This window comes from Nicotiana tabacum, chromosome 15 (genome assembly GCF_000715075.1).
Source record: "Nicotiana tabacum cultivar K326 chromosome 15, ASM71507v2, whole genome shotgun sequence".
Lineage (NCBI taxonomy): Eukaryota > Viridiplantae > Streptophyta > Magnoliopsida > Solanales > Solanaceae > Nicotiana > Nicotiana tabacum.
The window spans coordinates 3,118,274-3,132,259 of NC_134094.1; the positions used below are offsets into that span (position 1 = coordinate 3,118,274).

The following is a 13,986-nucleotide window of genomic DNA, read 5'->3' on the forward strand; positions in this document are numbered from 1 at the left end:
CACCTGGTTCCTATAATGGTTTGATCTGCAGGTCGAGGAACCAGGTGCCATACTTTGTTTCTTTCAAATTGATGTAGCTTTTCTTGCATGGCATTGATCCAGTCTGCATCTTTCAAAGCTTCTTTGATGTTTTTGGGCTCTATTTGAGAAAGAAAGGCTAAAAAGGCAAGTGAATTTCTGGATTTTGATCTGGTTTGAACTCTTAAGTCAAGAGGGGTGATTATGTTGTCAAGAGGATGTGAGATTTTGTGCTTCCAATTTGGTACCTGAATCTCATTAGTAGAGGATCCAGGTATATCTGAATGAGGTTCTTGGCCGCTTCATACTTCAGCAAGTGCAGTTCCTTGGACTGCATCAACAACTCTATTTTCAGCTTCAGTTGTTGTGATTGTGGGACCAGGTTCCTCTCCAATGGATGGAGAAGTAGTTGCATCATCTTCACTGGATTCTTTGACATGACTCATTATGTCTGCCTTTCCATTTTACATGTAAATAACTTCACCTGGAACAGATAAAGGTTCTCCATCTTGGTCAAGATGTATGTCCTTCTCACAAGAGAGGTGAGATTTCATCAAAGATCACATGTATACTCTCTTCAACACATTGAGTCCTTTTGTTGTATACTTTGTAAGCTTTGCTTTGAGATGAGTATCCCAAAAAGATTCTTTCATTACTTTTGGCATCGAATTTTCCAAGAGCTTCCTTTCCATTATTGAGGACAAAACATTTACACCCAAAAGTCCTTAGATGTGTCAGCTTGTGCTTCCTTCCATTCAGTAGTTCATATGGATTCTTATTCAGAAGGGACCTGATCATGCACCTGTTCACCAAATAACAAGCAATATTAACAGCTTCTGCCCAGAAATTCTTTGCAATCCCACTGTCAATCAACATTGTCATTGCCATGTCTTCAAGAGTTCTATTCTCCCTCTCCACAACACCATTTTGTTGAGGTGTTCTTGGAGCTAAAAGATTGTGAGTGATACCAATTTCAGTACAGAACTTATCAAATTTGGCATTGTCGAACGTTGTCCCATGATCAGACCTGATGCATGCTACATTATTACCCACCCTCACTTGAATCGTTTTTGACGAAGGCAACAAACACTACAAAGGTTTCATCCTTGGTTCTAAGAAACAGAGTCCAGGTGAATCTGGAGTAATCGTCAACTATAACGAAGATATATTTCTTTCCTCCCCTGCTTGCCACCCTCATAGGTCCACATAGATCCATGTGAAGAAGATTAAGTGGCCTTGAGGTACTGACTTCCTTTTTGGGCTAGAATGAGGATCTAACTTGCTTGATTTTTACACATGCATCACACACTTTGTGATCCTTGAAGCTTGACTTGGGCAGACCACGAACCAGGTCTTTCCTGACCAATTTGTTCAGTAACGTGAAACTTGCATGATCCAGCCTCCTATGCCATAAATTCAACATCATCATCAACATCACTTAGACAGTTGAGATCACCATTCTGCAGAGACTCAAAATCAGCAACATATATATTTTTGTATCTTTTTACTACTAGCACCACCTCACCAGTCACTAGGTTTGTGACTGTACATATTTGTGACACAAATTCCACATTGTTTCCCTTGTCACAGATTTGGGAAACTCTTAGCAAGTTGTACTTCAAACCATTGACATAGTACACATTCTCAATTGAGTGAGTGAGTGACTTCTCAATCCTTCCAACTCCCAGAATGTATCATTTTTTGCCATTTCCGAAGGATACACTCCCTCCTTGTAGGGCTTTCAGTGAAAGAAAATCATTTGTGCTTCCAGTTATGTGCTTTGAGCAACCACTATCCATGTACCATTGTTGATTGCTCCCCTTCACTGCTCCATGCACAAGGAAATTAAGGGTTAGATTTAGGAACTCAAACAAGTTTGGGTCCCTTGTAGTGAGGAAAAGGATGAATGAGTGTTCTTTTAGTCTAGGCAGGCATCATGCGTTTTCTATATGAGCGACCAGGTTCTCTAGCAGTAGTTATATTCTTAGCAAAAACTTTATTTTTCTATTGAGACTGAACCCTAGCCTTGCAGGTTTCCTTAAGGTGCCCATTGTTACTACAGTGAGTACAAAGCCAATTGTCGGGTACAATAACATACTTGCTATGAGGGTTGTAAAGAGTCTTCTCCTTTTAAAACCCAATTCCCTGCCTGCTCCCCTTGTTATTAATGTACATGGCAGTGATAAAATCATAGGACCAGGTCCATTTGAGTGACTTTTCAAGATCACTCTTGACTCTTCCTAGTTCTTCCTGAAGTTGTTTGTTCTTCTCAAGTTCAACACAAAGTCTAGACTTCACTGCATTCATCTCATCTTCAAGCCTAAGATGTACTTCATTAGCAACTTCCTAATCTTTGTGAAGAGTCTCATACCTACTCTCACCTTTTAGTGCCTTAATAGTGTCATTCAAATCCACTACTATAGCTAGTAGATCATCTCTCTCAAGCTGAGCATTTGCAACTCTTTTGGTTAAGACATCTTTTTCCTTTTCTACACTCTCAATGGTTTCCTTCAAATCAACTACCACTACTACTAAGTCATCTCTCTCAAGTTCTAAACTAGCAACCTTTTCAATTAAGACCTCTTTATCTTTCTTAGCACACTCAATTGTTTCCTTTAAATCAACCACAACAACTACTAGATCATCTCTTCCATGTTCTACATTTGTGATTTTTTCAGTTAGGGCATCTTTGTCTTCTTTCAAACTCTCAATAGTTTCTTTCAAGTCTACCACAACGACTACCAGGTCATCTCTAGATTGTTCTGCTTCTCCTAATTCCACAGTTAGAAAATTTTTATCATTTATAACGTTGTGGTATGCATCTATTAGCACATTTGCCAAAGACATTAGTTTTTTAGGAGAATAAGATTTCAGATTTCTCTGAACATCCAAAAAATTTACCTCATCATCGTCATCATCATCGCCATCGTCATCGTCATCATCATCGTCATCGTCAGACTGAGCTATCAAGGCAAAAATGGAGTCATACTCAGTTGCTTCACTTTCTACTGATATCATTGAACTGTCACCATGATCATTATCTTCTTTAGATTCACTGGAGGAATCTCCCCATGCATCAAGAGCTTGTTTCACAACATTGTCAACGACATTCTTTCTCTTGAAGCATTTATCAGGAACCGGGTTCCTTTTGGCTGCTTTGTCTGTGTTGTGCTTGAATTGATCCTGCTTTAGGAGGCGACAGTCCTTGATGAAGTATCCTGGCTTGCCACACTTATGACAGAGGTCATAGTTTTTTTGTCTTGCTAGAACTCCCCCTTTTTGGAATGCCTTTATTTCTTCAAACCATCTTCTGAAGTCTTCTTGTCAAGTAAGTCATATCACCATCCTCACCACTTGAATCATTGATGTTTGTCTTGAGGACCAAGTTCTTCTCTCTTTTGGGCTCTCTTCTTTCATTGTCCTTCTTTTTCTTCATTTCATATGTTTTTAGATTGCCAACAAGTTCATCGATGGTTAGCTTCTGCAAGTCCTTCGCCTCTATAATGGCGTTCACTTTGCTTTCCCAAGAACTGGGTAGCACACTAAGGATTTTCCTGACAAGCTTGTTTCTTGGAATAATTTCACCAAGAGAGTGGAGCTCATTAATGATATAGGTGAAGCGAGTATGCATATCTTGGATGGATTCATCATCTTTCATCCTGAATAACTCGTATTCAGTTGTGAGCATGTCGATCTTGGATTGCTTGACCTGTGTTGTTCCTTCATGAGTTGCCTGGATAGCTTCTCGGATTTCCTTGGCTGACTGACATGCCAATATCCTATTGTATTCATCAGGACTAATACCACAGACAAGGATTTTCTTTGCACGAAAATTCTTCTTTATGGCTTTCCGGTCGGCATCATTAAATTCTTTTCTTGTTTTGGGAACAGTTACAGCAGGGTTACCACTGTTTTTTGTGGGAACAAAGGGTCCATCACAGATGACGTCCCAGAGCTCGGAATCTTCAGCCATGATGAAATTATGCATCCTTGTCTTCCACCATCCATAATACTGGCCATTGAACCTTGGTGGCCTATAGGTAGACTGACCTTCTTCAAAGTTTGGCGGAGCAGCCATGAGGATCCTTTCTATGTATTAGCCTGATATAAAGAACTTGCTCTGATACCAATTGATAGAATTTAAGGGTCCACCAAACTATATATAGAACCAGGTTCTTTATAAGTTCTCACAGATATAAGTTCCCACAGAAACCACGCACACTGCAGTAAGTAAATGATAAGAGGAATTTTACGTGAAAAATTTTCAGCTCAACGGGATAAAAAATCACGACCTACCCTTGTAGAATTTCAACTTCACTACTGAGTAACTTTCAGATTATAACCTATGTAACCTAGGAATTAATCTCTTAATCCCTCACTAACTTATAACACTCTATTACAAGCCACTTTGTAATAACTCTAATACAAAGACTTTACAACTCGACTAACTCTAGCCAAGATACAAACACAAGGGTTTGTGATTTACAAAGCGTTTCCTACGCAATGCTTCTAAACAAGCTAAGTAGGAATTACAATTTGAAGAACTATTATAAAGTTATAACTCAACTAAGGACATACAATAACTTGATATGGGAAATTAGTCCGTAGTAGTGTTGTTCTTTGTTCTTGATGCACTTGAGAATCGTTTTCTTGATGATCAATCACAATGAGTGTGCTCGAGTAAATTCTCTAAGTGTTCAAGTAATTTTTTTTTTACCTTCTTTGATGTTAATAATACATTTGTGACATCACTAGGATGATGTAAGCAAGGTAGGTAAAAGGCACTCCTCATAAAGTTGATTGTTGCATTGTTTCTGCATGCGTGTGCAGGCAGCAACTTTACAGCTGGGGGAGTTGACTTGTGCAGTTTTCTCGGGAAACAGTAGCTATCTGTTCCCTCTGTCGTTCCTTTGATTCTGAAGAGTTGAACCATATCTCAAGCTGGAACCTTTTGATCTTAAGGTCTTGAGAATGTGTAACAGGTTCCTTATCTGATTCTTGACAGTAAGTTTGTTAGTTCATCAAAACATAACAGGGATATACATATAACCTATCAATTATTAAAAGGAGAGGAAAAAGCCTCCACATTAAGCCAAGTGACAGCCTCACAATAGGCCACTTAGTAATTTAGGACAAAGTTAGTTAGGTTAGGTAATAATTAGTTTTCTTTTTGAGTTTAAATTTTTAAAAATTTATATTATGCATTATGTGTTGTTAATAATTAGTTACTCTCTTTGAGTTAAAAAATTTGGAGTTTTAAAATTATTCTAAAATAAAAAACGAAAATAAGAAAAACAAAACTTTCAATTCAAATTGGGGAGTAGTTTCTTCCTAATATGACAGTCTATATCTATAAAAAACTAGAAATATTTTCTTATATAGAAAATAATTTGATTTCAAATTTAAAAATAAAAATATTATTTCAAATTATAGATAGAAATATTTGAGTTGAGATAAAATAAAAGTTCATTTGCTTATGGCAAATAATGCAAAAATAGCAATTGTTAAGAATATCAGTAAATTTATGACAAAATAGTAAAATTACTTATTTGTTTATATTTTTAAAAAATTCAAAAGTATAATTTGATTTAAATATGATAGTATTTTGATTATATGTAAAATTCAGAATGAAAAAAAAACTAATCTATAATATTAATAAAATGAGATTTTAAAAATAAGAATATTTATAGAGTAAGAAAATATATATCTATGTTATATTAAAAAAAAATTATAATCAAAATATTAAATCAATTGACAAGTTAATAAAAGTCATATTAGTAAATGTATAGTACTAAGTACGTGCTAATTCAATAAAGAATAAATAAGAAACAAAAAATTATTTAATTACTATATGATGTGTATCCTTTGATTTTGTATAAATTTTATTATATTTGTGTACACTACAATAAATAATAAAATAAGAACTAATATTTATTAAAATAATATGATATATTATATACTAACTTTATAATATTAATATTCTTTCAAATAATCCGCGCATTGCGCCGATACTAACACTAGTCTTGAACTAAAAAGAGAAGAAGAAAATTTCATATCTACAAAGAAATGTCTCTTTTTCTGTTCGAAAGAAGAAGGTATCATTTGGATGTCTCAAAAAAGAGTAAAAAATGATTAAGGAAAAGGAATTGTCTGAGCCAGGGTTCGAACCAGGGACCTTTAGTGTGTGAGACTAGCGTGATAACCAAACTACACCACCCAAACAAACTGATTGAGAAATAAATTATTTCAAACTTTAGATTATATAATAGTCTAACTAGTAACTATTCTTTCTCTATGTTGAAGGATTGTTAGTAATGATTTCTTCCCTGAGAATTATTGTCTCAGTTGAAACCCCCACTTCTCTGAACCACAAGATAAGCAAAAAAAACTATTTTGTTGCCCCTGCTCACTCTATATAGAGTTAATTTCATCAATATCAAATAAATGGCCACTGTTCCTTTGTGTGTATATCACAATACACCACATAACGAGTTTCATAGTACTATTTTTAATAATAATAGTGTGTTGGTCAATTTGCACGTGTTTAGTCTATTCCATGTAGTATTTGCTACCACTTTCCACTAGTCAAATACGGAATAATTCTACTCATCAATCAATGCTATAAGTTTTTACATTTTAACATGACTATATATATATATATATATATAACATTTAGTATGTCTAATATATATGCATTTTGATATGTAAGAATAACATCAGTTGATAAGAAAAGCCACAGTTATCACTTGTGTAAGTTTTGATAGAATATTGAGGAAATAAAATTTATTATAGATACCCCATTTTGATGTAGATTCTAAGAAGGCTTAACATAACATAAACACGATAGTTGCTTCTTAACATTCTAAGAAGGATACAATCGATTATTGCTTAGAATTATAAAAATATTTTGAAAAAAAAACTAATAACATGTTTGGCCAAACTTCTAAATCAACTTATTTTGAGAAGTATTTTTTTCTCAAAGTACTTTTCAAAAAAATGCTTTAGGTGATAAGTAGTTTGTGTTTGGTTAATTAATTTAAAAATTACTTTTGAGCATTAATTAGTGTTTGGCCAGGTTTTTAAAAACTGTTTTGAAGTGTATTTTGCTCAAAAGTGCTTCTCAGAAAAAATGCTTTTTGAGAGAAGCTATTTTTTTATGCTTCTCAGAAACTGCTTCTGTTTCTCCTCAAAACTACTTTTTTTCCTTCTAAAAGCTTGGCCAAACACCTTAATTTTTGAAAAAAATACTTTTGGTCAAAAGATGCACTTTTGGCCCCAAAACAACTTGGCCAAACAAGCTATAATATAAAGATACAATTTATCTTTTTTTTTTAAACAACAAAAGTTTAAAACTACACTAAGACCAAAACCAATCACAATAATTTGCTAGGACTATGAGTTATTTCCTTGCCTCATTTGAATCTTTGTTGTTTTCAAAGAACTTTTGACTCTTTCCCATCACTCTATTGTCTCTCTCTTTAGTCACCTTTTATATCCAAACTTTCAAAAGCAAGTTAACAAATGTTCTCCCAACAAATTCATCAGGGTACAAATATAGGTTAGAAAGGTTTCAACAAATGCAAAAAATATTAGGTAAATTTTTATATTTATCTAAGTTTTGATGGATAACTTACCCGATATTTATACTGGTAAAAAATAACAAATATTCGATTTAAATAATTGAAGTGCAGCAGGTTGACTCGGCCGTCACCGTCATAAAAACATGATACTTTTACAAAAAAAGCCAGGCGTATTAACTGTTTACTTTTTCTAACTATATACATAGATTATATATTGATTATATTTTTACACCCCATATTTTTCGTACGTAAAAGTACGTCGTAAGCAAACTATTATAAAAAAAAATGAGATCATCCTTGAGAGTATATAAAGTAAGTTAATCATGATACTTTGGAGGTTACAAATATTGAAGATCATGAACAACAAGTACAAAGAGGCTTCGAAGGTTCAGAAGCTAAAGGGATTGAAGAAAATAATATTTTGTCGCGCCATTGGGGTGAGACTATGGTTCTTAACGTGAAAATAGGGTTATTTTATGAGTTATTTTAGTCGTATGATAGTCATATGTTAAGTTTTGAAGTCAAACGAGTTGTGGAACAAAAGTCGATGAAAGTCATCACAAGTTACATTCATAAGTTGTACTGAAATTTGGGTCAAATGTCACTGAGCTTTTCTCCCAATATGCTTAGAGTTACGGGGTTATCCACCCATCAAATCGAAGATCTATGAGTCTATTTTCTAACTCATTAAACCGTTTGTCAAAACAGCCTCTCTACCCACAGGGTAGGGGTAAGGTCTGCGTACAAACTATCCTCCCCAGACCCCACAAGTGGAATTATACTGGCTTGTTGTTGTTGTAAACCGTTTGTCAATATATGCATTTTTGCAAGACTGTGCATACTGCATTTGTAACAAGTAGGTGTGTCTCCTACTTGCTTAAATGAGAGGACTAAAAATGTCCAAAAGGGGCCAGTTCGGGTCGGCCAAAGATCCGTTTTGAGGGATTATTTCCTTCATATATCACACTCATTATAGAGCATAAAAACCAGAGATAAGCCCCTGTAAAATTCTCCCAAGAATTCAACACAAACCCTAATTGATTTTCTCTTCTTTTAAAGTTCTAGTTGGAGGAAAACCTAAGGGTTGAGGAACCAAGATACGAGCTAAGATATTTACCAAATAAGGTAAGTATACCGATCTCTTTCATCCATTTTGCTGCGGGAAAAGTATAGAAATTCGTTCTATAATTGTAAGAACTCACAGGAAGGTGATCGGAAGCCGTGAGTTCCAGTTGTTCAACTTGTAGTGGATTGTTTTGTGAGTTGTTTTGTGTTGTTGTTAGATTGTGTGTTTTGATAATGTTTTATGTAGTTTATTGAGGAGAAATAGTGCCGAGAAATACCACATAAATGCAGGGTGGTGGGCTGGTCGTTCGTCATAATATATTTCGGGTTGTTTGACATTACTATGATGGTCCTTTTGCGTATGAAAATATTGGGGTGTGTTGAGCTGTATTGTGGTATTTTTGATGGATATAAGGATGAAAAATTATGTATATATGTTGTTATTCTTGTGTTGTTGGGATTATCTCGAATTGGGAGGAAGTAAAGATTTTATGGGAGATATTGCACGTTTTAATATAAAATAAGCTTGTCATTCGTTGTGTGATAGTTGTACCTTTCGTAACTTAATGATAGTATTATTATAGTTGTTGTAGATTAAGGTGCGAAGAGACGATTTCAACGTGATTATCGGAAAGATTTTGATAAGGTATGTTAAGGCTAAACATTTTCTTCATTTTGGCATGATCTCATAACTACATGCATTTGATAACAAGACATAAAGAGAAGTTCGTTGTAACGACCCGACCAGTCATTTTAAAAGTTGTAGCCTCATTCCTTCATTTACTGCTCATTTTATACTTTATAATTGTTATGTGACTTGTCAGGATAGTCGGTTCGGGTCCGGAGAGATTTCAGAACAAATTGAGACACTTAGTCTCAAGGTTGAAAAGGTTGACCAGATGTTAACTTATGTAAAAATGACTGCGGAATAGAATTTTGATGATGCTAATAGCTCTGTATTGTGATTTTGGAGTTAGGAGCGTATTCGAAAAATTACTTGGAGGTCCGTTGGCTAAAATAGAAATTTAAGTTTGGAAGTTTGACCGGGAGTTGACATTTTGATATCGGGGTCGGAATCGGATTCTAAAACTTTTCATAGCTTCGTTATGTTATTTATGACTGATAGTAGGCTATATTCATGCAATTTAGACACCACTTACACTCTAATTTAGCCGCACTTTATTGATATTTGAATGCTAAAAGATAATAAAATGCTCTAATTAAGAATTTGATACTTTGCACGAGCTACTCCGAGCTAGGAGGGAGCTAACGAGTGTTTTGGAGTCAACATAGAATGTGAAAGGGCAATCGAAGGTTAGCCCGGTCGAAAAGGAGCGAGAAAAGCAAGCGAAACTACCCCTCCAGGTGCGCGGCCGCGGAGTGGTCCGCGAACTCAAGGCAGTGAAGCAGTCCAAATCCGCGGCCGGATCCGCGGTCGAATCCGCGGCTGTGGACGGGCGGATGAAAGCCAAACACGCAGGGTTAATTTATGTAATTTCCTAGGCGACTAACCTAAACCTATATGAAACCTAAACTCGCCCAGAAGTGGGAGATAGCTGTTTTTTGAAGATTTTAGAGGCAAGAACGAGGGAGAGAAGACAGATAAAATTCGTAAGAGTTTTCATCTTCTTCTTGATACTTCTATTTGTTGATTATGAATTATTTTAGTGATTTGTTTTCCATTAGCATGAGTAGCTAAATCTGTAATCTAGGGTTGATGGAACCAATTGTTGGATGAAGTCTTGACTCTATTTTGTTATAATTGAGGCGTGTTTGTTTTATGATTGTTCAATTATGTATTGTATTGTGGTTAATTGAAAGGGCCCTCAATTAATCGTGTCTATTCATCCTGTGTTGCTTGAGAAAGAACACTTGGTTAGATTGTTGTTGAACAACACCACTTTTGGGAAAGATAAGAGATTAATTACTTGAATATAAAAGTGGGGTTAGAAATAACGAAGCTTTGGTGGGAGGATTCTGAGTTGCATAAATTGTTAACTAGAGTAGTTCGAGAGAATGCTTCTAGTAAATTACCGTAATTGATCGAAAGGTAATTACGGTAGTCCGGAACTCATAATCCTCATAGAGTATTACGGCGAGATTATAGCTAAAGAGTTGAGAATTAATCCGGCAATTGGGGAAATCAATAGCCCTATATTCTTTTACCCTTGAATTCAATTTTAGTCTTGATTATTGCTAATTTTATTGTCATTTTTCCTTGGCTAAATAAATTCCACTGATTATTCATAAGACTATTGCATCTAGAAGTTGTCTGAGCTTATCATTAGCATTATTTAAGGTTGTAGTAAATAGGTTAGTTCCCTGTGGGATTCGACTCCGAACTTGAACCGGGTTATATTTGCAGCGATCGCTTAGTCCTTCTTACAAGGCATAGTTGGGCGTGGTCAAATTTTGGCGCCGTTGTCGGGGAACTAACGATGTTATTTATTACAACTTAGAAGAATTGCTTGGATTCTTAGTTTGGATCAATTTCTCATGGTGTTTAAATTTTTTTATTTTTTATTTTTTATTGAAATTCTCACGTTTGAATTCTCCTGTGACTGAGGTGTATGCCTAGAAGCTCTTCGAGGGCTGGTGAACTTTTTGAAGGACTTTCAGACCACGAGAAAGCATTCAGGGCATTAAATCGAGCCAACAAGAAGAACAAACAGTTACAACAAAACACACACTAGAAATTGAAATGGACAACGTGGACGATGTCAACGAAAACAATCGGAATAATCGGGTTGACCCAAAGAATGGAGTGGTGGCATCTCTTATGCCAGAAGCTGCTCTATATGATTGGGCATAACCAACTGCTGATAACTTAGCCACCGCCATTGCTGTACCTCAGATACAAGCGGAGACATTCCAGATCACCAACAACATGTTGCATCTATTGCAAAATAAGGGACTGTTCTCCGGGTCATACATTGAAGACCCACAACAACATCTGAAGAACTTTCTATCAATATGTGTGACCCAAAGACAACCGAATGTGACTCCGGAAGCCATCAAGCTATTTTTGTTTCGATTCTCTGTGACTGGAGAGGCTCAAACTTGGCTGAATTCACTCCCAATAAACTCCATTGCCACTTGGGAAGAATTGGTCAAACAGTTCTTCAACAAGTTTTATCCTCCCAACAAGACTGCAAGGCAGATTGATGAGATATTGCAGTTCAGGCAAAAACCAACTGAGTCCTTGCAAGGAACCTGGGAGAGGTTCAAGGGTATGCTAGTGAAGTGTCCACACCATGGCATTCCAGATCAGATGCTGGGGCATAGATTCTACATGGGTTTAGTAGATAGTTTGAAGGCCAATGTAGACGCTTCAGCTGGGGGTGAATTTTTGAGCAAGACATTCATAGAGTGCAAGATTCTTCTTGACAAGATGGCTCAAAATTCAGGTTGGATGGCTAGAGGTACGACACTTACACCAATAGTGCATTCTGTTGCTCTTGACCCACATAATTCCCATGCAGAGAACATAGCCACTCTCATGTCTCAGATGAGCATACTGATAAAGAAAATTGATGAGATGGGTACAAAGCAAGTGCACATTGTTGATACAATGAATGGGGGATGTGCACTCCTTGCATAAACCAGTCATATGTATGCTCGTGGAGTGGAGAGAATGACAATCAGGGCTTCAGAGAAGACATGAATTATGTCAATAATTTTGGAGGTCAGAGTCAAGGTAGGCAACAATGGGGACCAACACCAAACCAGCAGTACAGACCCAACCTGCCACAACACAACCCCAATTTTGGAGGCGCACGACCACAAGGTCAAGTTATGCCTTACCAAAGGCAGCAGGGCTATAATTAGCAGAACCAGCAACAGTTGGCCTACCAACCACCTCATCAACAGGACAACAATATGGTAGAAGTCAGGGGTATGCTGCAACAACTCATTGGAACAAATGGTAAGATGCAAGAATAGTTAGCAGCATATGATTTAACAATCAAAGGCATTGAAACTCAACTGGGACAGCTGTCTATGGCCTTGAAAAATCGCCCCCAAGGAACATTGCCTGCAGATACAAATATTAACCCAAAGGAACAGAACCCAAATCAGTTAATGGCAGTGAGTCTCAGGAATGGAAGAGATTTAGACAGAGAGCAAGAAGTTGCTCAATTTAGGAGAGAGACTGCGCCAACTACTCCAGTTATATTAGAGGCAGATGAGTCAGCAAAGCTCACCTAGGTTGTGATTGAACAAGTACAGTTTGACAAGGGTAAGGAGAAGGACGGTGGACAAGTCTCAGAACAGGTGGCACCTCTTGTGCCAGAAGCTTCCAACAAAGAAAAGACATCAAGTAATGGACAGAGATTGATTCCTGCACCATTCCCTCAGAGATTGGAAAAACAAAAGAAAGATGATCAATACAGGAAATTCATGGAAATGCTTCGACATATTCAATTAAATATTCCACTGATGGATGTTTTGAGGGAAATGACAGGGTATGCAAAAATGATGAAGGACCTGATGTCGCAGAAATGTGACTTCCAGGACCTGTCCACTGTAATTCTGACACAGACCTGCAGTGCGGTAGTGACAAGACCTATGGCCCAAAAGGTGTTTGATCCAGGTAGCTTCACTATCCCATGCACTATTGGGGGTTGTGTTGTTGCTAAAGCATTGTGTGACTTGGGAGCCAGCATAAACTTGATGCCCTTGGCAATCTATACAAAACTGGGCATTGGCAGAGCTAGACCGACCTCAATGTTGCTGCAACTGGCTGATCGTATAATTAAAAGACCGATAGGAATTCTTGATATGTGCTTGTGCAAGTGGGGAAATTTGTATTTCCTGCAGACTTTGTTATACTTGATTGTCAGGTGGATGAAGAGATACCCATCATTCTGGGAAGGCCATTCTTAGCCACTAGGAGAGCATTAATTGATTGTGAGACTGAAGAGTTGAAAATGAGGTCGAACAATGAAGAAATAATATTCAACGTTCAACAATCCATGAGGAGACCCAGTGAATTTGCAAACTGCTCACTAGTGGAGGCCGTAGATGTGATACTGCAAGAAGAGGATGAGACCCTTAATATCAAGGATCCACTAGAAGCCTGCTTGATGAATTTGGAAGAGATGGACGGTGAAGGGTTGGCAGAGTGGGTCATGGCTCTCTAAGGTCAAGGATTCTGGAAAAAGGAACCTCAGTTCGAGCCCCTACGCTTAAAAGAGAGAGCAGCACCACCTGCAAAACCATCAATAGAGGAGCCACCACAGCTGGACCTGAAATCGCTTCCAACCCACCTCAGGTACGCTTTCTTGGGGCTTAATTCTACTTTGCCTGTTATTATATCATCTGA

At 36.9% G+C, this 13,986-nt stretch overlaps 1 protein-coding gene and 1 non-coding gene across 2 annotated transcripts; both read right to left on the reverse strand.

Moving 5' to 3' along the window:
• Positions 1-1,421: 1,421 nt before the first annotated feature.
• LOC142169949 (uncharacterized) lies at positions 1,422-3,991 on the reverse strand. Its single transcript, XM_075231895.1, has 5 exons — positions 3,323-3,991; positions 3,028-3,240; positions 2,400-2,898; positions 1,740-1,843; positions 1,422-1,634 (listed from the first exon to the last, which is right to left on the reverse strand). Exons 1-5 carry the CDS (start codon positions 3,989-3,991, stop codon positions 1,422-1,424), a joined length of 1,698 nt encoding a protein of 565 aa, XP_075087996.1.
• A 2,174-nt stretch (positions 3,992-6,165) lies between these two features.
• On the reverse strand, positions 6,166-6,240 carry TRNAV-CAC (transfer RNA valine (anticodon CAC)). The gene has a single exon. It is a non-coding gene; the product is annotated as a tRNA-Val (tRNA).
• Positions 6,241-13,986: the final 7,746 nt, after the last annotated feature.